Source organism: Erigeron canadensis, chromosome 3, assembly GCF_010389155.1.
Source record: "Erigeron canadensis isolate Cc75 chromosome 3, C_canadensis_v1, whole genome shotgun sequence".
Lineage (NCBI taxonomy): Eukaryota > Viridiplantae > Streptophyta > Magnoliopsida > Asterales > Asteraceae > Erigeron > Erigeron canadensis.
The window spans coordinates 35,426,724-35,452,002 of record NC_057763.1 but is presented as its reverse complement, the minus strand read 5'-3'; the positions used below and the strand labels follow the sequence as shown (position 1 = coordinate 35,452,002).

The following is a 25,279-nucleotide window of genomic DNA, read 5'->3' as shown; positions in this document are numbered from 1 at the left end:
CTACTCTCTTAATAGATATATATATTTATGGGCAATTAAAACTTGTTAAGTTTTGTCTTTTTCTTCATATTACCTTTAACTTTAGTACATATTTTGAGTTTATTATTAAATTTAAACATATATACTATCTAATAAAGCAAATCATTTTTTTCCCCTAAACTTTTTGTTTTTAAAAACCAAAAATACCTGTATCTTTTATTCATTAATTTAAACATTTCTATCTAATATACATATGATACCCTTAATAAAATAATATACAATATAGATCACTCAACATTTAAAATACCCATATTGTCATTTTTAACCTCAATTACTTTTACATTCACCACCATCGCCGACTCCACCGCCGTTCCCACCGTCGTCCCCGTTGCCGCCCCCACCACCGTCATTACTACCCCACCGACGCCATATTGTGCGGACATAAGCCTAAGCCTTGTAAATCCCTATTTGAAGTTTGTCGATCATTTTTATATATACTGTGTTATTATGTCATCTAGACAAAGGCTAAAGCAAATAAATAAGTGATACTGTAGACTACAACTTACAAAGATCACATAATCCAAGATGATATGATCCATGACATTGCAAAATAAGAATTAACGTATGGTACATTGGTACGTGATGACCAAGAACAAGTTAAAAGTAGTCAACATACGCGTCAAGTTGTATATATCTTTTTTTTTTCTTAAGTTTTTCGTACATATCATATATTTGAAACAAAAAGGAACATGTGAAACACAGTCCAAACCCCTATGAAATTGACACATTAATAATTTATAAGGAGAGGGATATGTCACATAGTTATCCAAAAACTCATTATATGACCAACCTTTGTTATGTCCATTGAATTGAATAAAAAATATTTTGTTAGTTTAATTACCTGACTAACTAAAAGATGAATGACACAAGATAAACAACGAAGTAATAATAGGTGAGATGGAAAAAAAAGTTCCAACTATTGCATAATTAATTATAGGGTTATATATATATATATATACTTCCTATTAAAAATTATATGGGGTGTTGAAAAGTTTTCATGTTTGGGACATGCAATTTTACCCTTTTACCATTTCACTTAAAACAAAACTAATTATCCTCATTTTCTCTTTCTCTCTCCAAAACAACACACAAAATATTCTTTCTTTATATATACCAAAACAATACACAACCCCTTTATTTTCGTGAATAACCACCGCCGTCGTCCATCATCAGCCACCGTCGTCCATAATATCCGTTTTAGAAATATATTTAGTAAATGATATAATGGGTTTGTTTTTGTAAAAATAGACAATTAGTAATTAGTGTATATTCGAACCAAATAGATATAGTAATATAAACAATTAAATGAATACGTGATAAAAATTGTAAATGAAGTTAGCTCAAATGGCAGATGTATCTCTGGTTTTTTCCACAAATTTTGGGTTCGACTCTTAGGAGTGATAAGTCTGTGGGTTTTTTCCCTGAATCACCTGTAACGGCTTATGGTCTACATCTCGTAGTTTAGAGTACGTGCAAGGCTTCACCATTATACAGTGAGGTATTCCCTGATGTCGAATACCGACTAACTGTTAAAAAAATACGTGATAAAAAAGTAGTTAACCAAACAATCATAACCAAACTATTAAAATGATACGAGTAGTTACATGCTTTACATGGTGTGTTAGTTGTTGCAGCTCACGTGAGACCCCACACATACACGGTACGTCGGTACCGGGCGCTGTCTGCAGTGAAGAATGGGGGGAATTTAAATTAGAATTGGTCTTTGGGTCAATTTGTAGTTGGACTTGGACCAATTGTCCACACACGCAATCTCTCGCGGACTGGATACGGGCTCCAACCCATTTTTTACTTTATACTTTTTTACTCTTTGCTAAAAAATCTTTCATGTATGTTGAGTCAATACTCAATATCTAGTTAATTGAACATAATTGAATAAATTATCATATAAATAAATAGTGTCAAGTATTTAGAAAAACATCCATGTCACATGATACGTTTTTCCACTCCTCAATGTACAATAAACAATGTCTAATGTACAACTATTTATTGCACATTAAAGAAGTGTATATAGAAAAAAAGAGGTGAAAATAGATACCACAAACCAGGGCCGGCTCAGAGTGTGTGCAAAGGGTGCCACTGAGCCGGGTCTACTCCTTCTGAGGGCCCACTACCTTCAAGTGGTAGTGGTGATGCCGGAACCTACGACGGTGAACGGAAAGAGACGATCATTAAAAAAGAAATAGAAAGTGATGAGTTGAAATGTTATTTTGGTCATCAAAAAGTGAGTCACAATGGATTTCGACTAAGCAGGTGTGTGGAAGTAAAACTGAGGAAGAAGACGGCCGCGTAGGCATACTCAGGAAGAAGACGACTGTATAGAAGTATAACTTCTTCTATATTTTTCATGTTAGTCCTTCAAGTATTAAAAGATTTTCATCAAATTATATAAGTTTGTATTAGCTACAGTTCGCCCCCTGATCTCATAGAAATTCTACAACTACTAGACTTAAAATATATAGATCGTCGCGTAACTGTGGAAGAAAGTTTAATAAAAAAAGGTACTTATTTAAAGTAAAGTAACGTGATCTTTTTATTGATAACTGAACCTTTTATTTTTAAGGTTTTGATTTAAAAATAATATAATTAATGATATCAAAACTCTGAATTTAGTATATATAACTCTTAATGTATATTTTGTTTTATGATTTAAAATTTTATATGCCGTTAAATTGGCTAGTCTAGAGGGCCCATTTTATATTTACGAGTCAGGTCTTTGAAATTTTTTACATTTTCGGAGACGGCACTTCCACAAACATAAATAATTGTTGGTTTTTTTTTTTTTTTTTTGATTCGTCTACATCCAGAGGCATAGTTTGATGGCAGGTTAAATAAGTGCAACGTCATATCAAGGGTGACATGTTGCGACTTGCGAGACGCCAAATCTAAGGGAGTATATCAAAGTTTTTTAGTCAAAGTGTATTTGGGCCAGAGTTGTACCAAATATGATTTCCTTTTCAACAATTAAAGTATGGTCGTCAAGCATGAAGTTGTGCAACACTACAACTGAGTCCATGGGCAAAACACATGACATAATGCTAATCTAGCTAATGTGGCTATCTATTTGGAAGACCAATTGTAAGGGGTTGGTTAAGTAAATGGTGATATATGTCACGTAATAGGTGAACTTGTTATTACATGTAGGTGAAGACACTAGGTAATCGGTATATCGGTGAATGCAATCACCGACTCATTTTCTAGTTTGTGGGCCATAAGAGGAATCTTTTCAAGGTTTGACCAATATATAATTTTCATTGTGAATAATTCTTGGGTAGCATGACACTTTACAAATTTAACAGAATATATTCATATCTATATTAAATATATTACTTTGAAATAAAAGGTACGTATTGTGTTTTTATTTAAATAAAAGTGGGGTCCCAATGATAGGTGAATGGTTAAGGAGAAAAGGAGAAGGTAAAAGATATAAGAACGTGATGCTGATATGACAGGAAAAAGTGTAGGTAAAAGGATGAACGGTTATGAATAGTATAAATATGACAAAATGAATCTCTTTTAAAAATTTTGGTAGAAAATGTGATGAAAAATCTTTCTATTCAACTAACAACCATACATGGTTTTCATTCAATTATCATTAACCAAAGTTTAAAAGCGTGGCAACATAATACCACGTGTGACGTTTTAGTAAAAAAATCACCGGTTAAAAACGCATTTATTAACATTTGCCGATTACAAAACACACATCCGAGTATAAATCTTCTTGCTCCATAGCTATGATAAATCGAAGCTGCTACCTAAAATACCTTATTATACGTCACATTTCATCAACGTTGTCATTGTATACCGTTGACATATCGTCTTTTCTAGTCTATTTTTTTCCTCACGTTAAGTCAGGTAGTTATTTTAAGTTAGTTTGTCAATTTACAAATATATTCGAGATTGAAAGTAATTATTTCATATTTATCAAATTTGGCATGAACGAACACCCTCCAAACACTATCTTGGATTCTCGGTGTAATAATTTCAAAAGAACACTCATCGCTCAAAGGCTCGTTGTAAGAAAAACCTCATTGACTCAAGGTAAGTAGGGCCGTAGGGGTGACAAGACCGTGGTACCCAAGCTTCTCTCATTGTTTTAATATCACTTGATAAATCTAAGAACACATTTATATATATACCACTTTTTAAATATACGTGTATATTTTTTTACGAGTGAAAATTGAAAAAATCATAAAGTTATCTGTTAAATTATATTTAAAATTATTCAGAAAATTCAAAATCAAATAATATTTTCACAAATCCTCACATTTTAACGGATTGTATATAATCGGTTTATTTAGTTTTCACATTTCACAATTTAATGGATATATCCAAGTGGTGGGATACCCTACTTTCCTCCTCTACATAAACTTTTTCTATGGGCCACCAAAGAATCTTCCTAGTTCTTCACAAATAAATACAACCGCCCCATAAAAAATATTGGAGTAATATTTTTATTTTATTTTTTTTCAAAATACAAATCTTTCAAAACAAAACTATTACAAGAAATAAAATAAAATAAAAATAGATATATACATCCAATATGAAAATGATAAATACAAAAGTTGCAAAACTTTAACCCAATATAAAAAAAATAAACACAAAAAAATTTAAAAACGTTAGTCTAGAAAATCTAATAATCTATAAGTCTATAGTCAAATTTTATTTTATTTAAAAAAAAAAGAAAGAAAGAAAAAGGGCAAGAAAAAGTATACAAATTTCTTTGTTGAACCAAATGAGACCAAAGAAAACATCCCCCCTTTCTCCCCCCTCAATCTCCCTTTTCCTATTTCTCTCCACAAATATAAATAAAAAATAAATAAAAATATGTATGCATCTCTATACAAAATACATTCTCTTCTTCTTATATATATCATCACTTCTTTCTTCCGCCATCTTCACTTTCATAATCCTAAGTTACATATATTCTTTTTATATTATTGAGATCTTGCTTTTATAATCCTCTATCACACTCAATCTTTGCCACTTTATTAACCTATTTTCAGATTTTGTTCAAGCCTATTAATATTGCTCAAATTCAGGTAATACTCATAAACTTTTTGCTTTTTTAGCTTCATTTCCAGCTAATTTTTGGTGGGTTATTGAAAAGTTTTGATTTTTATATGTGGGTTGTCTGGGTTTCAAATCAAAATTTGTTTTGTAGGCTGTTTGTATATTTTTCATGAATTGCCATTTTTAATGCTTATATTCATAGTTTTGTATCTGTTTATCTTTAATTTGTGTTCATTGCATTGTTGGGATATATATATTTTAGGTTTTGGGTTTTTTTTATGTTCATACATACATATATGTTAATATTTAAATTAATTATTTATGCATTGAGCCCACCGGAATGCCAGTTTAGACCCAGATGTACGCCGCCTATCTTGTATTACATGTTGGAATTTAGATATAGTTGTCCAAACAAACAAATAAGAAAAATACTTTTTGTATGTAGTTTCCTTGAAAGATCTTGAAAATGTCCAAGTGGGCATGTGTTTTTTTGTCTATTTATTTAAATGCTAATAGTTCATTTCATCAGGTTGAATCTTTAGTCTTGAAGAACTTGTATTAATGGTGAGTGGAATCTCTATGATGAGTCTTTTTATGAAATTATGTTCAAAGTTTTTAACTTTTCTATTGGTTGATTTTGAAATTAGGGAGAAGCTCCAGCTTTTTTTCTTGATGATATGCAAAAGAGATATTTGAGTGGGTTTGATCTGAAACTCACTGACTGCGAAACAGCCGTTGTTATTGGAAACAAAATAGTATGATATTGACATAAACTCTGTTGCATTTTAGTTTTCTTTAAATGCCCCTTGTCCCAAGTTTTAGACATATTTCCTATTCTGTAATCAGTATGTCATTGGTGGCACTGATGATCCAACATCTAGTGGAATGCGTATACTCGACAAGTCAACCAGTAAATGGTGAGTTTTTGAGTACCTTTTTTTTACCTTTGAATTTGCTTCATATTGAATTGTAATAGTGACAATTTCATGCCATTAAGATCTTGCTGTTTGTCATGTATAGGGTGATTCCAACCGTTCTAGGAACTAAACCAAAGACACTTAAAGGTCATTCAAGTTTGCTTTTGAATAAAGATAGAATCTTGATCACCAAACATGATTCGAAATCTAATGAATCTGTTTGGTTTCTTGAGGTTGGTGTTTCTTAAATACTGTGTGGTTTACAAGTTTTTTGATTTTTTAAAGTTAATGTTTGTTTTGCTTTATAAGGTGGATACACAATTCATACGGGACCAAAAGAAGAAATTTGAAACAGAAGTAGTTGCTTGGAGCAAGGGTGTTATTGGTGATACTGAGCGACCCGTTGTGATCAGTGGGCCTTCTGGGGTTGGTAAAGGTACACTGATTAATATGTTGATGAAAGATTTCCCGACATTGTTTGGATTCTCGGTTAGCCACACAACTCGTGCTCCAAGGGAGAAGGAGCAAAATGGGGTGCATTATCATTTCACCGGACGCAACGTTATGGAGGAAGAAATCAAATCTGGGAAATTTCTAGAATTTGCAGCAGTCCACGGAAATCTTTATGGGACTAGTATAGAAGCTGTTGATGTAGTTGCTGATGCTGGAAAGGTGTCTATATTTCTTGTGTTTATCAACTTGTTTTCACTATTGTTTATAAATATGAGATTATACATACCTAATGAACAGACACAATAAAGATACAAGCATCCATGTATGTTTAATCTTTTGAGTTTTGTTTTCTGTAGAGATGCATTCTTGATATCGATGTTCAAGGAGCAAGGTCTGTGAGGGCGAGTTCACTTGAAGCTATATTCATCTTTGTTAGTCCACCTTCTTTTGAAGAGCTTGAGAAGCGACTTCGTGCAAGGTTTGAGCTTTATTATTGGACATGTTGACAAACCAGGGCTGTTCTTTTGTTCGTTTTTCACTAAACAAGTTCTTTGATTTGGTCAACAGAGGAACTGAAACGGAAGAACAAATCCAGAAAAGACTTAGAAATGCCAAGGCTGAACTTGAACAAGGAAACACTTCAGGACTTTTTGATCATATATTGGTGAACGATGATCTTGAAGCTTGTTATGAGAGACTTAAGGTGAATATACATTCAAGCTCTTTAATACAATGATTTAAATATTTGTTTAATTTACTTAAACATTTGAGATATTGTTGTAGAATGTCTTGGGTCTTAGTGAGAAAATGAATGCTGCCCCAGAAACTAGTAAGTGTATGAAGATTTAGACATTTGGTTATATGCTATTGCTTATGCAAATTTATATGGCACTTATGGGGTATTGCATTGTAATTACAGCTACTAAGGTGTTTGATTTGCCTGTGGACCTCTCGTTGTCCCAAATCAATGAAAAGATTGTGATAAACCGTGGGACTGCTGAACAAAAGTAAGTATATAATGCAACACGCTGGTTCTAAACGAGTTTAAATGTATCAGAAATAACATATGTGCAGTCACTTCACAAAAGTCAGTATATCATATCAAGACTTGGTAACTAATAAATGGACGTTTTCGTACAGGATTGTCCTTGATTTATCTTCAATGAAAGGAGGTGCGCCTGGGCGGACGAGAGGACTAGATATTTATGCTCTTGATAAGCTGACATAAGCTGTAAACAACTGAAGTTTCTAAACGTATACGATTGAGACAAACTTAAGTCATTAATTTACCAAATTTATTTTAATGAAGACGAATCAAAGCAACTCTTAGTTAGACTCTTTTTTTTTTTTTTTTTGTGGTTTTTATAATCATTTAATTTAGGATGTAGTAACTTCTGATATTATCAAATTTTGATTTGAAGAATGAAAAATGAGAAAAGATATGAATCTTAGCCATATATCTTGATCCTGCATATATAAGTTAGCTGCAATCTGAATTATGAATGTTTCTGTTTTGAAGTCGTTAATTTTTTATATTCTTTTATTGTGCAAACGTGACATGAACTAATTTACTTTTGGCCTTTCAATTCTAATTATATTCCCCCAATTTATATGTGATTTTTAAAATCATTTACCTGAAAAACAGTATTTTATTATTTAGTACTACGAGTATTTTTTTTGTATGTGTTTGAAAAAGGCGATTTGTTTGATGAACTGCATAGATCTTGCAATCTATTAAGCAATAAATTATGTAAAAGGCATGATAAGAAGACAAACAAGGACCCAGCAGGCCAGAACACCAAGATCTTTTGTCTGTTGGTGTGTTGGACCTTAAAAATGCTGACTAGGCATTCTGGAATTGGTCAGACTTCATATATACTGGCAGTTGGCTGCTTTCAACTGTTAAACATGTGACCGGAGAACAAAAAATTGATGCTTCACCAATCACAACACGCATATATACATGTAAATCAGTTATCTTATCTTGATGGATGACTGTTTATTTGAAATTACTGGTCTTGATTTAACCTGATTTTGTCTTGTAGTGGGTGGGTCTACATTGGGACAGTCCTAAAGTAGTGAAATTACTTGTGATTTGTGTTATGACCCGTATTCGATGAGAAATTCAACTTGTGAAAATGAATATCATTAATCTATTTTTCATTGTTCAGAAAACTTAAAATGAAATTTACGTTTCAACTTTGGAAAGTGCACGGGGAACATAGGTTCTTTAACAAGGTGTAGTGGTAACGTACTACCAAACGAACACCGGAAGTAGTTCAATAAGAGCTCTAGCAGAGTTGCGGTGTCACCATGTGGCACTCGTGGCCGGCCTGTTTTCACCATCACCACCAGGCAACTCCATTGGGTGTGGCTAGTGGTCCGCTCATATTGAAGCCATCGGTGGTTGCATCCATGAGTTGTGTTAGAGTGTTTTTTTTATTTCTATCTATACTCTCTATATAAACAAACTACCCTTCTCCAAATTAAACACTCTACCTTTAAATTCCTTATTTTACCATTTTAATATACTCCCTATATAAACAAACTACCCATCTCCAAATTAAACACTCTACCTTTAAATTCCCTATTTTACCCTTTTAATATACTCTCTATATAAACAAACTACCCATCTCCAAATTAAATACTCTACCTTTAAATTCCCTATTTTACCCTTTTAAATTCCCTATTCCCTCTCCAAATTAACCAGCTTTTTTTCCTATGTCCCGCCACATCGTGCGGATACAAAACTAGTTTAATTTATATTCAATTGCCTAGTTTATATGAAAAATGTATATAAAAGGAAGCAACAATCAAAGTCATCACAATTAAGACAGTCGATCACTATTCACCCATTATATACTTTATTTCTATCATTATTTCATCACTATTCATTCATTATATAGTTATTTTAACGTCGGAGTCTAATCAAGGAAAAAATTATCATTTCCTTGGTCAGACTAATAATATCGTTCTAAATCCATGTAAATTAGGCACCTACTATGAAGAGACGTGTGAAGAACAGGAAATCTACTCCTTAAACAATGGTGCCTATATGGCCAAATCCACGAGACTTGAACAACAAAGTCCAAGTTTTTATTTAACATGGACCTTTTTGGTGTTTCAGAAGTTGAAGTACCGAATAACACCCAAAAGTTTGGCAACGTTAACAAGGCCACAAGGGCGACTAAAGAGTTACTAGAAAATCAATATACAATTTTTGTTTTTTTTTTTGTTTTTTTTTTTTTTTTTTTTTTTGTATTTAATGAATTAAAAAAATTAGTATATGATGTGGTTTTCTATCAAACAAAAAACAGCACCATCACCATTCTTCCTTTGATAATTTTGCTAAATGCTTATTTTGTTAGAAACATATTTTCTTAACAAGAAACATAGTTGCTTTCAATTAAAAGTATAGTTAGTTAATAGAGATTTCTGTTTCACTTATTAGATAAAAACTTCAACATAATTAAAGAAAAAAAAGTAATCGCACATTAAATTAAATAAATTTAGCATACATATCGATAGATGTAGTTTAGAAAAAAAATGAAATAACATAATTACTTTTCGTATCGTGGTCACATATATGCCGAATATCCCACTCCCGACCCATAGTGATCCACGTGTACAAAACTTTTCAAAATTATTCTGATATACCCTTCAAATCAAAAGTGTGTCAATAAAAGTGAAAATTAAGAGGTAAAACTGTAAAAGTATAGACCAAAAGTGTACAAAGCCCAAGGCTTGACTGGTGTGCTTCTAGAAGATTCAACGGGTGTAGTCCACGTGTACAAATCAATATACAGTAACTAGATTTCCCGCTCTAAATTCTGTTAGACCGTTTGTAACTGACATAACCGCCCCCCACTCACACTCTTTCTTTCTTTCTTCCCCCCTCAAATACATCACACATATACTTACATCTAATAACTGTAAATACATATAGATATATATACGTTCTGTTACAATTCACAGTATATATAAAATCTTCAACTGTTGCAGTTACATTCTTTCATTCTTCAATCACAGGTAATCAATACTATCTCTCAACTCTGATCTATTTTCATTATTCTTGTTTAATTGAATAATCTTTATATCTATATCTATATCTATATATATATTCTGTTTATATAACTGACACGAATGTTTCTTTGATAATGCAAGATACAACATATATATACTTGGAGAGTTCGATTTGGAAATGTTGGCGATATAAGACTGCTACATTTAATCGTCATCTGTAGGATCGGCAGGTACTCGATCTCTCTACTTTTCTTGATCAATTACTTGCATAATGTTATGTTGTTTGAATTTCGTGTCCTGGCTTTCGATTTCTATATGGATTCATAATTTCATAAATTCAGTTTTGTTTTAGAGTAGTTTAATAAGTTTTTCCTTTTTGTTTTGGACTCTTTCAGAAATATTGAATATATGGATTGAGAATTTGTAGTTCTGATTGGATTTTGTGAGATTTTTGTGAAAATGAACATGTTGTTGACCCGTTCTGATTTCCTTTCTACGTTCATCGTTACCAGTATGTTACTTGTGTTATTTAATTACCGTAGGCATATTCTGCGCGCAGATACATGAATCTTTTTGGGTAATAACAATGTTTATTTGGATTGTTGACCCGATTTGGTGTTCAAAATTTGACCAAGATGATGAATCTTGGACATTTGAGTTTCATTTACTATACAGTAGCAGTTTGATATAGGATTTAAATGTTCAATGATCAAGAATTAAAAAAATATTTGCAGTTAGGATTTCAATTCTCAGTTTTCAAATCCAATGTCTAAGACCACATAACATGTAATCCTCATATTTCCAGGATCAACCTTTCGTATTCTCTTTCTATGTGAATTTTAGGCAGAGAAAACGTTTTTATAGTTGGTATTTTTCAGTAAATTTTAGGCTTAATTGACATCAACATCATCTTAAATACGAAGGTTTTAAAATAGTTTGAAGATATAGTAGTTATTAAGATATTTGATTAACCGTTGCTGCTTATTAAAATGCTAATGAAGATTTTTAGGCATTTTGATATCTTTTCTGCATTCTTTGTCACTACTTGAAAACTTTACGGTGTTACATCCATTCTGCAGTTTCTTTATTGGACTCTGATTCTTTTATCCATCATGTTTTATGTTTGTCAGTGGTTTATCTAAGTTGAGATCCTATTATAAGTTTTAGTTTGTTGAGTATCTTTTAAGTTTCTGCATATAAAAACTCTTACTGTTTTCTAATTCTTGTTTTTAGCTATCTTTATCCAAAGGAATTATAACGAACGATCTCTGTAAGGAAATACCGAATAATACTTCCAGCAACATTGATTCACTGTTAATATCGAGCATTTGATCTTCCACTGTTGGTAATCTACTAAAGCTACATTCATTCGGCATCCATAGCATAAGCACTCTATTTCTGTACTAATCGTAGTCTTGCTTTCTGTGTTATTTTGTTGTTTGTCGCTCTTTTAGGAATCCTGAATTTGCCATTAGATGTTAATGAAGATCTTAATCCACTATCATTAATTCTCTGTGTCTTTCTTTACTAATGCATATTAGCGATTCCCAATTTTCGTTGCCACGTTATGCAGATACTTGAAATGTTTGGGGTATAATATGTTTTACGCAGTTCAATTGCTTGATCTGCTTTGATTCCATAACTGTGTGCTTTCATTCTACATTTATATTTCATCTCATGTTCTTATAATTCATGCTTTATTTGTTTCTTCAACTTCTTACGATCCTTAGTACTGTTTCAGGAATAATAGTGGTTCAAGCTGTTTCAATAAAAATTCAAGATTTTTTCATAATAGTAAAGAAAGTGTTGGAAGAAAATGGACTCAGACGATACTGACAGCGGAGAGAAGAAAAACACACTGCGAGAGTTAAGATCTGGTGCAGATCTGGCCAAGGAAAAAGCCAGAGGTAAGAGGCCCGTGGAAGCTAAAAAGCAGAAGCAGAGCAAAAAGGATAGTCCGGCTATTGATGAGGTGGAACTCAAAATTCAGAGAATGAAGGATAGTCCGATTAAGGATGAGGTGGAGTCGATAACACAAAAAGCTAAAGGAATTACAATAAAGGAATCTGCTAAAAGAGGCATGGGAGGATGGAAAGATAATGTTGTCATTAGTCATTATTCTCTAAGGTCAGGAAGCAAAGTGAGGGAGGTGGATGTTGCTTTGGAGTCTGAATCAGCAAACGCTAACAAAAAACGCAAAGGAATGGCCAAAACAAGTGATGTTTCTGAAGGTTTGGAAGCAGATACAGAGGAAGTGTGTAAGAGACTTAAGGGAAGGAAAAAAGATGACACAGATAAGGATGGAGCTGGTGCTGGAACTGGAACTCGAGCAAGTAGCAGGAAAAGGAGGCTTCAGTCCGTTTAGACTTTTGTCAGTTTGTTTGTTATTTGAGACCCATGTGGTCCTAAACCAGGTTTCCTGTAGTCGCTGCATCAGTGCATCTTCTACTATATTTTGAAGAGTTAGGATGGTAATAATGATGATGACACTGGTTATACGAATCATCTACAAATAGTCGTAACAAGCTATATGCTTTAGGTGTGGAAGAATTTCTGACTCACAATATGATGTTTTAGTGGCTGTGCTTTCTTTTATCGTATAAACCATGCGTTTTGTGACTTCAGAATATTTGATTCTGTTTTTGATAGCTGATATTCTTGAAATGTAGACAATGGATGACTTGATTCTGTCTTAGATAGCTGAAGTACATGAAAAATGGGAAATACAGATCCATATGTCTTGTTCATTGATGGCTTTTCTTGTTAAGTGTAGTTCGGACTATTGAATGTTACATACATTGTGATGAAATAGGTGTAACATCAAAAATCTTGTAGGTTATTGTATTGAATTATGATAATGAGGATTACAAGAGGTTATATTTATAGAGTCTACTAACCTAATACATGGAAACTAATAATATGTAAACTAATACTATCTTAATACGTCCCCTCAAGCTAAGGCCGTTGTGCGACTCTTAGCTTGGATCGCAACAACATGAACCGATCTGAAGATAAGGCCTTCGTAAAAAACATACCATGTGAAGATATTAACTTTACTGATAAATTCCCTTAAGCTTGTAGTCTTTCTAATTGAGATACCAGGAAGATGACGATCCAAACTGATTAGAGCTCAACAACCATGAAACTAGACTAGATACTGAATGGGGAGGCAGGGTAAGACTAGGTGTGACTAATCTGAATCATCGTCTTCTCATGAACCTTCTGCTTCTTCTGCTGCTTCCATTTGTATGCTTTGCTCTAAAATTTTTAAATTTGACGCTTCCGATTCTTCCAGGAATATGTAGTCAATATATTCCTCATACCCAGAAGGACCATCATTCATCTCTAATTGCCTTTTCTTTTTTAGTTTCTTGGGAAGTTTGACACGCACCATCTCTCTGTCACCCAAATCACCAAAAGTGCTTTCCATATTTAGCCACTCCTCAAGTAACATGGCTCTCTCATCTTTCAGCTAAGATGTTCTATAATAGTTAATTGCATTTTCAAATACAATTCTGGCACGCTCAATGCAAAGTTTCCTCTGCTCATTGAGGACATCTTCATGTAGATCTTCCTGTTCTTTTGCCTCTTCCATGGCAGATGCTTCAAACTTTGCATAGCTGATCCATACCTTCAAATGTTTTGTTCGATCCAAAAGCCTCTCGTATAGCTGTCTGGTTCTTCAATATAATGGACTATTGGAGTACCCTCATTCATTCTACTTGTATAACCCTTAACATGTTTGTGCTGTAAGTAAATCATTACTGAATCAAGTATCCATTTGACTTCCATATTTAGAATCATGTACAAAGAAAGTTAGTAAATCATGATTGAATCAAGTTTCCATTTGACTTCCATATTTAGAATCATGTACAAAGAAAATTGCTTTCTGCATAATGTTGTACTAGACTTCTTTTCTGTTGCACAGGTTTGTCTTTTATTTATGTTCTGATTCAGTTTCAGTTACATATTTACATCAGGTGTGAACCAAAAACTTGGACCGATTTGAATTGGTTCTTCCCAAGTCGGGTCATACCACGAGTTTAACTTGAGATTCACATATAAGTATATGTTATAGAAACCAACAAAAGTATTGAATAGATGGAGAATGCATTTCAAGTTATTAAACATAAAAGAATAATGAAAACAGGTCAACTTTCCCCCATGTCAATTGTGGATCCTCAAAATTGCAATGGTAAGAGACATACATAAAACGGCTATCAAAAAACCTTAACGCTGAAATCAGACATTGCAACACAAGAGTAAAAGAAAGGTGATGTATCTAAGGATCGGCAATGGTAACTTCAACCTCAACACCAGGTTCAATGGTTATGGAGGTAATTTGCTTCACAACATCTGGCGAACTGAAAAGATCAATAACCCGCTTGTGGACGCGAAGCTCAAATCTATCCCATGTGTTTGTTCCTAAAGACAAGAAAAAAGATGTATTAATTGAAACAGAGAGCAGCTGTACAACTCTAGGTTGAGATTGTTTATGTAACTTTTTCGTTCTGATTTTCAATAACAAATGCTCCTTGAAAGCTACTTATCTAGTTGTTTTATTATGACATGAATATAATAACATTTATTCTGGTGAGCATTTGGTCACAGGTTGATAACTTGAGACACTTGTAAGAAAACTCATATCATTTTCCGTATCCAACTCTTCTACTGATTGCAAAATCTTCTAATAAAGGGCAAATTTTCGTACAATTCATCCAACACAAATCTAAAGCCGTGAATAGTTTACGACAACGACAAATAATCTACAAAACAATTAGCAAAGCCATGATTGGAAAAAGGTAATACCTTTTTCAAGATAATTCTGAACATTCTTTGATGAAAGAGTGATCCTGATCTTGTGGGCCTGTTCTAGTGGCTCTCCTCACCTTCCTTGGTTTCATCGCTGCCATATTTGTTTTGCTTCTTTATACTAAAAGTTTAAAAAAAAAAAAAACAATAATGTGTCAATCATTTCTTGTCAAAAAATCCGCTGCTGGTTATACCAACATCAATTCACTAAATTATGGAATCTCAACAACTACATAAAATGGGCATAACAGTTTTTACCATCATTAAATATTAACAGTCAAAAAGCTATGGGCTTTATTTTCACATGTATACAAATATTATAGTTACATATGATAAACATGATTATCAGTACAATGAGTAAGCAACAAATCAACTATTATCAGTACAACTATTATTTGATAAACATGATTATCACTAAATTAATGTGGAGGCAAGGTAAGACTAGGTGTGACTAATCTGAATCATCATCTTCTCATGAACCTTCTGCTTAGTCACACCTAGTCTTACCTTGTATGCTTGGTCTAAAATTTTTAAATTTGACGCTTCCGATTCTTCTGGGAATATGTAGTCAATGTATTCGTCATACCCAGAAGGACCATCATTCATCTCTAATTGCCTTTTCTTTTTTAGTTTCTTGGGAAGTTTGACACGCACCAGCTCTCTGTCACCCAAATCACCAAAAGTGCTTTCCATATTTAGCCACTCCTCAAGTAACATGGCTCTCTCATCTTTCAGCTCAGATGTTCTATAATAGTTTATTGCATTTTCAAATACAGTTCTGGCACGCTCAATGCAAAGTTTCCTCTGCTCATTGAGGACATTTTCAGGTAGATCTTCCTGTTCTTTTGCCTCTTCCATGGCAGATGCTTCAAACTTTGCATAGCTAATCCACACCTTCAAATGTTTTGTTCGATCCAAAAGCCTCTCATATAACTGCAACTCTGATATGATGTTGAGAAACATATTTTGTCGTATAATAGCCTTATCATCCTATATCTCCATCATGTTAAGGAGTTCTGTTGGGTTATATAACTAATTATCACAACAAATCACAAAGCACGCAACGGAAAACAAGATCTATGTAGTTTAATTAATTAACCAAAGTATAGAATTTGTACCTTATAATGGAGAGATTGAAGATAAGAACAAGGTTTAACTTAACCTCTCTACGATTGCACACTCAATGTTGGAACGTATGTATGCTAGTACTTGATCACGAACCGAACAACCCTTTGTTTTTGCTCTTGAATTTCGACCCAAACAAAACCCAAAAACCCTTTGTTTTCTTGTGGTAGTCGACCGAAACAAGAGAGAGGAGGAGAGAAGAGATTTTTAGGGTTTTAGAAAACCTAATTAATTGTGTGTGAAAAACAATTAACCTAGGCTTCTATTTATAGGCTTATGAAACTTAATGGCCAAGTCTTGAGGGTTTTAGAACCCTTTGGTCGACCGTCCCCCCCCCCCCCCCCCCCCCAAGAACATTCTAGAGGGGTTTCCTAATTCCAACTCTTCTCCGTTAAGTCCGTTAATTAAGTACCGTTAACTTTTAACTCTTTTAACGAACCTCCGTTAGTTTTTCGTGATCAAATTAATTAATAAACTACATTTAATATATTAATCAATTTATAGTTACATTCGCGTTGAGGTGTGACCCCGTAGGCTTATATACTTTTCGGACATACGTTCATTTTACGTGATCATATTCCAACAAGTTCCTCATAAGGTTCAGCCAGTACAACAACCTATTTTTGATGTATCATTCAAAAAATGTGGGAGGGTGAAACTTGACAAGCTGGCTAATACTTCTAACTTTATATACCAGAAAACAACAAATAAGATGTACACAATTCAAAGTAATTCCTACTTTAAAAAACACGGAGTATAACTAGAATGAAGTACAAGTGAAATATGTAACATTTGTGAAGAAAGTTTGGGTTCAAACGATGAAACCAGGATGTCTGGGCTGATATTCGTGTATAACCAATGATAAGCTTTTTTATGATTTGCCTCTTTTTTTTTTTCATTCTCGAATTCATAGGGCTAAGTGTGCTTATAGTCACTTCTAAATATATCTTCCGATGTGCATTTGTTGTAGTTCTTTGGCATCAATTGTAAGTCCCTAAACTTGTTAGTATTCACCAATATGGGTCTATAATCTAGATGACGGCTCAACAATTACAAAATGGTACAATACTTTTGCTCAACATTTGGGTCTTTGGCTAGAGTAAAATTGTACATATCATGACTTGTGCTTGTTTGGAAAACAATTTGATTATCAGCCAACATTATGTTTGTTTTGATCCTACGATAATCATGATGGGACTCAACAATGTCATTTTACAATGTTTCCATGATATAGACAAGCTTATTGTTCAATCAAAACGAGAGCTTGTATTCGATGATGTCTGTGCCTTGTGCTTGTTTAGTTGTCAAATTGGCTTGAATCTCTTTTTCCGTTCAAAACATTTTCACCTATGAGCACTTGTGTGTCCCCTTACCACTTGGATAGTCTCATGAGTCTTGATGTAATACCTGTAGGTGCATTGATCATCTGATTTGTTGGTCACATTTTGCATTACTAATTTTCTAACTACAACTTGAAGTAGGATCAGAACATTTCGCATCTTATGTAAACTTATTGTTTCTTTTGTTTTGTTTAAATTTGCAGGTTACCTTCGCTTTTTGTTGCTTGTACTGCATATTGAACTGATGAAGGCTGAGGATGCTAGGGAACTCCTATTCCAATGCCATAAATAATTGAATTTTGTTGTACTACATTTTGGACTGGTGAAGGTTGAGGATGCTAGGGAACCTCTATTCCAATGCCATAAATAAATGAATTTTGTGTTGGGTTATATAACTATTTATCGAATCAAATCACAAAGCATGCAACGGAAGACAAGATCTATACAGTTTAATTAATTAACCAAAGTATAGAATATGTACCTTATATTGGAGAGATTAAAACAAGAACAAGGTTTAAAATAACCTCTCTACGATTGCACACACAACGTTGGAACGTACGTATGCTAGTACTTGATCACGAACAAACAACCCTTTGTTAATACCCTTTCACACGAACCAAACAAAACCCGAAACCCTTTGTTTTTGTGAGGAACGGCCGAAGCCAAGAGAGAGGGAGGAGGAGAGAATTTTAGGGTTTTAGAAAACCTTAATAATTGTGTGTATGAAAAACTTAAGAAAAAGGTTTGTATTTATAGCCAAAGTTTAACTTGAAAAACAAGTTTAGGGTTTTCTAAAAATCCTTATGTTTTGGCCGTCCCCCTCTAGGAAGCTTCTAGAGGGTTTCTTAATTTTTCATTTAATCACAATTGTCTCCTCCGTTAAGTCCGTCAGTTAAGTACCGTTAACTATTAACATTTAACAGATGACCGTTAGTTTTTCGTGATCAAATTAATTAATAAATTACATTTAATATATTAATTAATTATAGTTACATTCACGTTGAGGTGTGACCCCGTAGGCTTAAATACTTTTCAGACATATGTTCATTTTACGTGATCATATTCTAACAGCTCCCACTTGAGCTCGTAACAAATGAAGGTAATAACATTGGTTAGCGTCTAGCAACACGCCAATGCTCCCGAAAACATTTAAGTATAGTTTTAAATAGTTAAGGCATTTATTATCAATTTGTTCAGATACCTTATGAATATGGATCAAGGTCATTTCATAATTTAACAATTATGTTTCTCATTCTATCACTAATTAATGATTACCAAATATAATCGAGAACCATCTGGATTTATTTGGGTACGGCCATGCAAACATCTTAATTAGTCCTAATGAGGGCGCCAAATGGTATCATGTTTCAACTTTTAAATTAAAGGAACAAATCCTATATTGACTACACGTGTCAGTCATCATATTTCACGACGCTTTCTGAAAATAGCCCTTTATGTACTCCCTTATTCAGGTGAGTTAGAACTACATCTAGTAAGTGAGATTCATACATGCTGACCTACTTGTATCTCAAGTCAAAGGATCAATAAAAGTAACCATTTACGAATTTCACTTAATGACGACGATCCATAAAGTGATAATTCGTTAGTGGGGTATTCTGATATGCATCCACTATGGATATCATGTGAGTTTGGTGGGAACCATCCATTACATATTCCAAGAATATAACCAATCACTCACATTTGTCTTCGTTTAATTATATTCCCATATAATTAATCGACAATGGACAATTTAGAATATTTAATAATATATAAAAATATTAAATAAAATATTCAAGGATTAAACATGTAAATATATGACACAATTTAATATTGAATGAAATCAAATATATCAAGTCCTTTATTTCATTATAGAAAATATAAATTGTTTTCAATATCCCTTATCCAAATACTGAAACAACAGATTTACATGAAATAACTAGCTAATTTAAGTCCTATGCCCTCGGCATGCCTTTCAAGCTCGGGACTAGACAAAGCTTTTGTGAAAGGATCAGCTAAGTTAAAATCTTGTGAACTTTGAGTAAATTGATCTCCCCTAGTTCGATCTGCTCACGAACATAGTGATATCGTCTAGCATAATGTCTAGCCCCTTTCTGAACTCCGGGTTCGTTGGCAATGATTAATGCACCGGTATTATCACAGTACAAATCAGTGGGTAATTCATTTGAGGGGATCACGTCAAGCCCACTAATGAACTTCCTTATCCGGACTGCTTCCATTGCGGCTTCTGAGACGGCAATGTACTCAGACTCTGTTGCAGACATGGCAACTGTGGTTTGCTTCTTGCTTTTCCAGTCCACAGCTCCTCCGTTTAGAACGAAGACGAATCCTGATTGAGACTTCGTGTCATCTTTATCAGTTTGAAATCCAGCATCACAGTATCCGGTCACTTTGAGCTCTAAGTCTGGATTTCCTCCATACACCAAAAATATATCTTTAGTAGCTCGTAGGTACTTCAGAATTTTTTTAACAGCAATCCAGTGACTTTCACCAGGATTCTGTTGATATCGGCTAACGATGTTTTGCACGAACGTCACATCGGGTCTAGTGCATCTAACCGCATACATAATAGATCCCACAACCGAAGCATAAAGAATTCTACTCTTACGCTCCACCTCACTAGGCGTAGTAGCACCTTGTTTGACAGATAAACTAAGTCCTTCTTGCATAGGTATAGACCCACGCTTGGAGTTCTCCATCTTGAATCGCTTCAACATCTTATCAATATAAGCACTTTGACTTAGGGATGTGCACGGGTCAAAACCCGGACCGACCCGGCCTGAACCGTGGTGACCCGTGACCCGAGATTGCATAAAAATTGGAACCGTGACCCGACCCGTTAACCTCACGGGCGGGTCGGTTCGGGCCCGGGTTTTACCGGGTCGGGCTCGGGTTGTAAGGGTTGACCCGAAATATTTAGTAAGCTACACAACCAGACAAACTGCTGTCATATAGGCATGAAAAAGAGAAGAAAGATGAAGATAAAAGCATGAGAACGATGATATGAAATTTCCTTTTTGTTTCTTACTTTAGTGGGTTTATGTGTTCTTCTTTTATCTCCTGGTTAGATGTAAACATATATTTGTAGATGTGTGTGAAAGTGAAACTAATGTTAAAGTATGAAATGGTATATAAAGAAGAAAAAGGCGTAAGGTTTAGGTGATGATAGTGATGGTCCTTTGTCTTTATATCATAAATATAATAAATTAAATATTACCTTTCCCAGAAAAATAAATTAAATATTAGGGAACTTTATCTCTCCAGCTGTATAATGGAATGGATATACTAAAAAGTCATATTGAATATTAAATATTAAATATCATCACATTTTTTTAACTTTTCCATTGACATTAGTACGGTTATCCTTATGATATAAAATATCATCACCCACACCTTCATCTTCTTCCATAAACTCATCAAAGTGGTTAACACAACATCATATCGATCTCTGTCTACAATGATAATATACAAGCTCTTCATTTTTCTCTTTCGTAAACCCCTTTTAATATTTAAAAGGCTTTCCACACCATGATAAAAAATTCATTCAAGGTTTGTATTATCCTCTTTATGTTTATACAAACACCGATACAAATTGAAGAACAGATTTTACTTAAATACATATATGTATACACCATATTTTGTATCACTCGTATATGATGTATATTGTGTCACGGGTTTACCGGATCAAACCAGCAAATTATGGTTCTGACCCGAACCGGCCCGAGAACCGAGAATCATCAACATCATGAATCGTAAACCGGCCCGTTTGGGTGCCGGGCGGGTCGGGCACGGGCGGGTTAGTGGCGGGTCTCTGGTCCAAATTCTCATCCCTACTTTGACTTAGTCCAATTAATCGCCTTGATCTATCTCAATAGATCTTGATTCCAAGAATAAATGTCGCTTCTCCTAAATCTTTCATGGCAAAACACTTTCCAAGATGGGATTTAACATCTTGCAACATTGGAATGTGTTTTCCTATGATTAATATGTCATCGACATATAAGACAAGGAAATTAACATTACTCCCACTAGCTTTGCGATATACACATGGCTCATCGGGATTTTGAACAAAACCAAACCTTTTGATTTCTTCATCAAACCGTTTATTCCAACTTCTTGATGCTTGCTTTAGTCCATAAATGGACCTTTGAAGCTTGCATACTTGTTGGGATGTTTCGGATCAATAAAACCTTCCGGTTGATCCATATAAACTTCTTCATCCAAGTAACCATTTAAGAAGGCAGTCTTAACATCCATTTGCCATATCTCAAAGTCATAGTACGCTGCTATGGCTAAGATGATCCTAATAGCTCTAATGTCCGCAACTGGAGAAAAGGTTTCATCATAATCAACACCGAAACGTTGAGTATAACCTTTCGCCACGAGACGAGCTTTATAGGTGTGTACATTTCCATCCATGTCCGTCTTCTTCTTGAAGATCCACTTACACCCAACAGTTTGAGCATTTTGTGGAAGATCAACCAAGCTCCAGACTTGATTGTCTTTCATGGATTTCATTTCCACCTTCGTAGTTTCAAGCCATTTGTCAAATTCTGGATCTAATAATGCAGCTTTAGAATTCGGAGGCTCATCGAGATCTCCAACAACGTCTTCTTCTACCATCAGACATAGTCTTTCGGTAGGACGTCTTGTCCTTTCGGACCTACGAAGTGGAATCGCTTCATTATCATCGACTTGAGGTTCATCACTTTGAACATTCCCCCCCCCCCCCCCAAGTTGATGATTGTTAGTTTCTTCAGAAGGTGACACATCTTCCTCTTGAGTCTCATCAAGTTCTACAACCCTCCCACTGTTCTCTTGAACTAACTTCTTTTCAAAGAACTCAGCATATCGAGCAACACGAACAGTGTTTTTGGCGGGATCATAGAAGTCGTAACCCATCGTTTCCTTAGGGTATCCGACAAAGATGCACTTAGTAGTTCTAGGTTCAAGTTTGTCAAGCGTATCGCGCTTCACAAGTGCCTCACATCCCCAGACTCTTAAGTAAGACAAATTAGGGACATCACCATGCCATAATTCGTACGGTGTCTTGTCAACCTTCTTGGTTGGAACCATATTGAGAATGCGTACAACAGTCTCTAGAGCATAATCCCAAAACGAAAATGGGAGAGTTGTACGGGTCATCATTGATCTCACCATGTCTAGCAAGGTTCGATTTCTCCTTTCAGACACTCCGTTATGCTGAGGAGTATATGGAGGAGTAAGTTGTTGGACAATTCCACATGCTTTAAGATAATCCTTAAACTCTTGGCTTAAGTATTCACCACCTCGATCCAAACGAAGAATCTTGATGGTTTTACCGAGTTGATTTTCAACTTCATTCTTAAACTCTTTGAATGTTTCAAAGACTTCATGTTTATGTTTAAGCAAGTAAACATAACCATAACGACTGAAATCATCCGTAAAAGTTATGAAGTAGCTAGCTCCTTTCCTTGACACATGTCTAAATGGGCCACAAACATCAGTATGAATGAGTCTAAGAAGATCTTTAGCCCTTTCTGGCGAATGCTTAAAGGGTTTTCGTGTCATCTTGCCGGAAACACATGACTCGCATTTATCAAATGATTCATCATTCATTTTTAAGATCCCTTCACGTTGAAGTTTTTCAATGCGGTTTTTGCCAATGTGTGCAAGACGACAGTGCCAAAGATAGGTAGAGTCCAAGTCAGTCTTGGCTCTTTTGCTAACATTATTCATTGAATTATTTGAAACACAATCACGCATATCAATTTCATAAATACCATCATAAGCAATAGCATCAAAATAATGATTATTTTTAGAAACTGAAATACCAATATCATTAAAAACATTAATGAATCCGTTGTCTTTCAACAAAAAAACTAAAATAACACCTCTAGTAATAGAAGGTGCATAATGACAATTGTCTAGAACAATAATTAAACCGGAAGGAAGAACTAAATGAAATTCTCCAATCGCTTCAACAGCTGCTGGTAGACCATTGCCCACTATCAACTGCAAAGCTCCGGGCTTCAGTTTCCTCCTTTTCCTAAGCCCCTGTAATTCATTACAGATATGAGTTCCACAGCCAGTGTCATAAACCCACGACTTACGCTTAGTTAAGGAAAATAATTCAATGGTGATGATACCTGAAGTACTAGCGCCGCTAGTATTCTTCTTCTTCGAGTTCAACTCAGCAAGATACTTAGGACAGTTCCTCTTCCAGTGCCCGACTTCATTACAATAATGACAGCTCTGGTCTTTAGCCGTTGTACCCTTTTTCGTTAAAGGCATTTCATTGCCCTTGGCGATTGGTTGTTTTCTTTTCTAGACTTTTCCCCCCTTGATTACAAGAACTTGGGGTGATGGAAATTTCTTTGGAAGCTGTTTTTCATACTCAATTATCATGGCATGGAGTTCAGTAACTGTATTACCCGTCCCATGTAAACGATAATTGCTCACAAAATTCTCAAAGTCCTTAGAAAGTGACTTGAGAATCATTCCAATCATAAATGGAGGAGCATAAGCATTATTCAGCTTTTCCAATTTCTCAAAATACATTTTCCATTTCAGTATATGAGGTCCAACTGGTGTTCCTTGCTCGTGTTGTAGGCTAAAAACTGCTTTATGCAATTCATACAAATATTGCCTTCCAAATGCGGTATCGGTTGCACTCAACTCATCAGTTGCAGCACCAATTCTAGGAACAACTGATCTCTCCTCATCAAGGACTTCATAGTTATTTAGAACCATTCTCGGTCTATGAATGAGATCATTTGAGTTTTGTCCAGAAAGAACTTTTCTTTCAAACTTTTGCCAAAAAGCATTGGTGTTTGTGGAGGGATTCATTGCCATCTACAAAACAGATTAAGTTCAAAAATCATTATTTTCGATACTCAATCCTTAAGAAATTAATTACCCAATGTTTATAGAATAAACAATTAATTTCAGTAAGGCTAGGATCCAATTGACATACAACCATTTCATCAGTTGATCTGCTAGAAATGATTGCACTCAAAAGGTAAGTGACGATCAATAATTGCATTACAAGTGCAATTCCTAGAAAGTATGAGACCTACGTAAGATACTCGATTCATCAAGTGTTCTTTTGTAGTCATGTTTTGTCCCATCTTTTGCCACGGGTCAAGGTCTCACCGCTTAACTCGTTTTAAGTCGTCCAACTAAGAACGTGCAAAATTGACCACCACTGTGTACCAATGAATGGGTTTCGCCATGCAATCGTCATTTCACCACTGTGTACCAGTGAGTAAAACAACAACCCCATGTGTCCTTGACAAATTGGATGGCAAATGACTTAAGTTTATTGGGTCATACAATTTGATATGTGATCAAAAAGTTATGTTTCGAAGATTCATGCATATCTTCTAAACATAATATTTAATAAAATCATTTTTATAGTCTTAGCAACACAAGAGAGCTCGGTAGCTCCATTTGAACGCACAAAGAAGCGCAAGGGCAAAGGTTTGCGATGAACGCAATTAAAAACCCGCCCTTTTAGAAGGCTAGCGCACTCCGACTTAT

At 34.5% G+C, this 25,279-nt stretch overlaps 1 protein-coding gene across 2 annotated transcripts; it reads left to right on the top strand.

Annotated features, from left to right (window-relative positions):
- The first annotated feature begins 4,938 nt into the window (after positions 1-4,938).
- Positions 4,939-7,897, top strand: LOC122592284 (guanylate kinase 2-like). Of its 2 annotated transcripts, XM_043764473.1 has the most exons (11): positions 4,939-5,099; positions 5,600-5,634; positions 5,718-5,825; positions 5,917-5,987; positions 6,091-6,220; positions 6,297-6,659; positions 6,797-6,918; positions 7,008-7,143; positions 7,224-7,269; positions 7,360-7,447; positions 7,581-7,897. In XM_043764473.1, the coding sequence occupies exons 2-11, from the start codon at positions 5,632-5,634 to the stop codon at positions 7,666-7,668; spliced, it is 1,155 nt and encodes a 384-aa protein (XP_043620408.1). In that variant the 5' UTR covers positions 4,939-5,099; positions 5,600-5,631; the 3' UTR covers positions 7,669-7,897. The 2 variants fall into 2 exon arrangements, with proteins under 2 accessions (XP_043620408.1, XP_043620409.1); XM_043764474.1 differs by lacking the exon at positions 5,600-5,634 and having other exon boundaries at positions 4,940-5,099.
- Positions 7,898-25,279: the final 17,382 nt, after the last annotated feature.

Bases quoted from the DNA above. Each gene is read 5' to 3' on its own strand.
- LOC122592284 (XM_043764473.1), top strand. The intron at 5,988-6,090 runs GTGAGTTTTTGA...TGTCATGTATAG, and splicing joins GACAAGTCAACCAGTAAATG to GGTGATTCCAACCGTTCTAG. The intron at 6,919-7,007 runs GTTTGAGCTTTA...TTTGGTCAACAG, and splicing joins GAGAAGCGACTTCGTGCAAG to AGGAACTGAAACGGAAGAAC.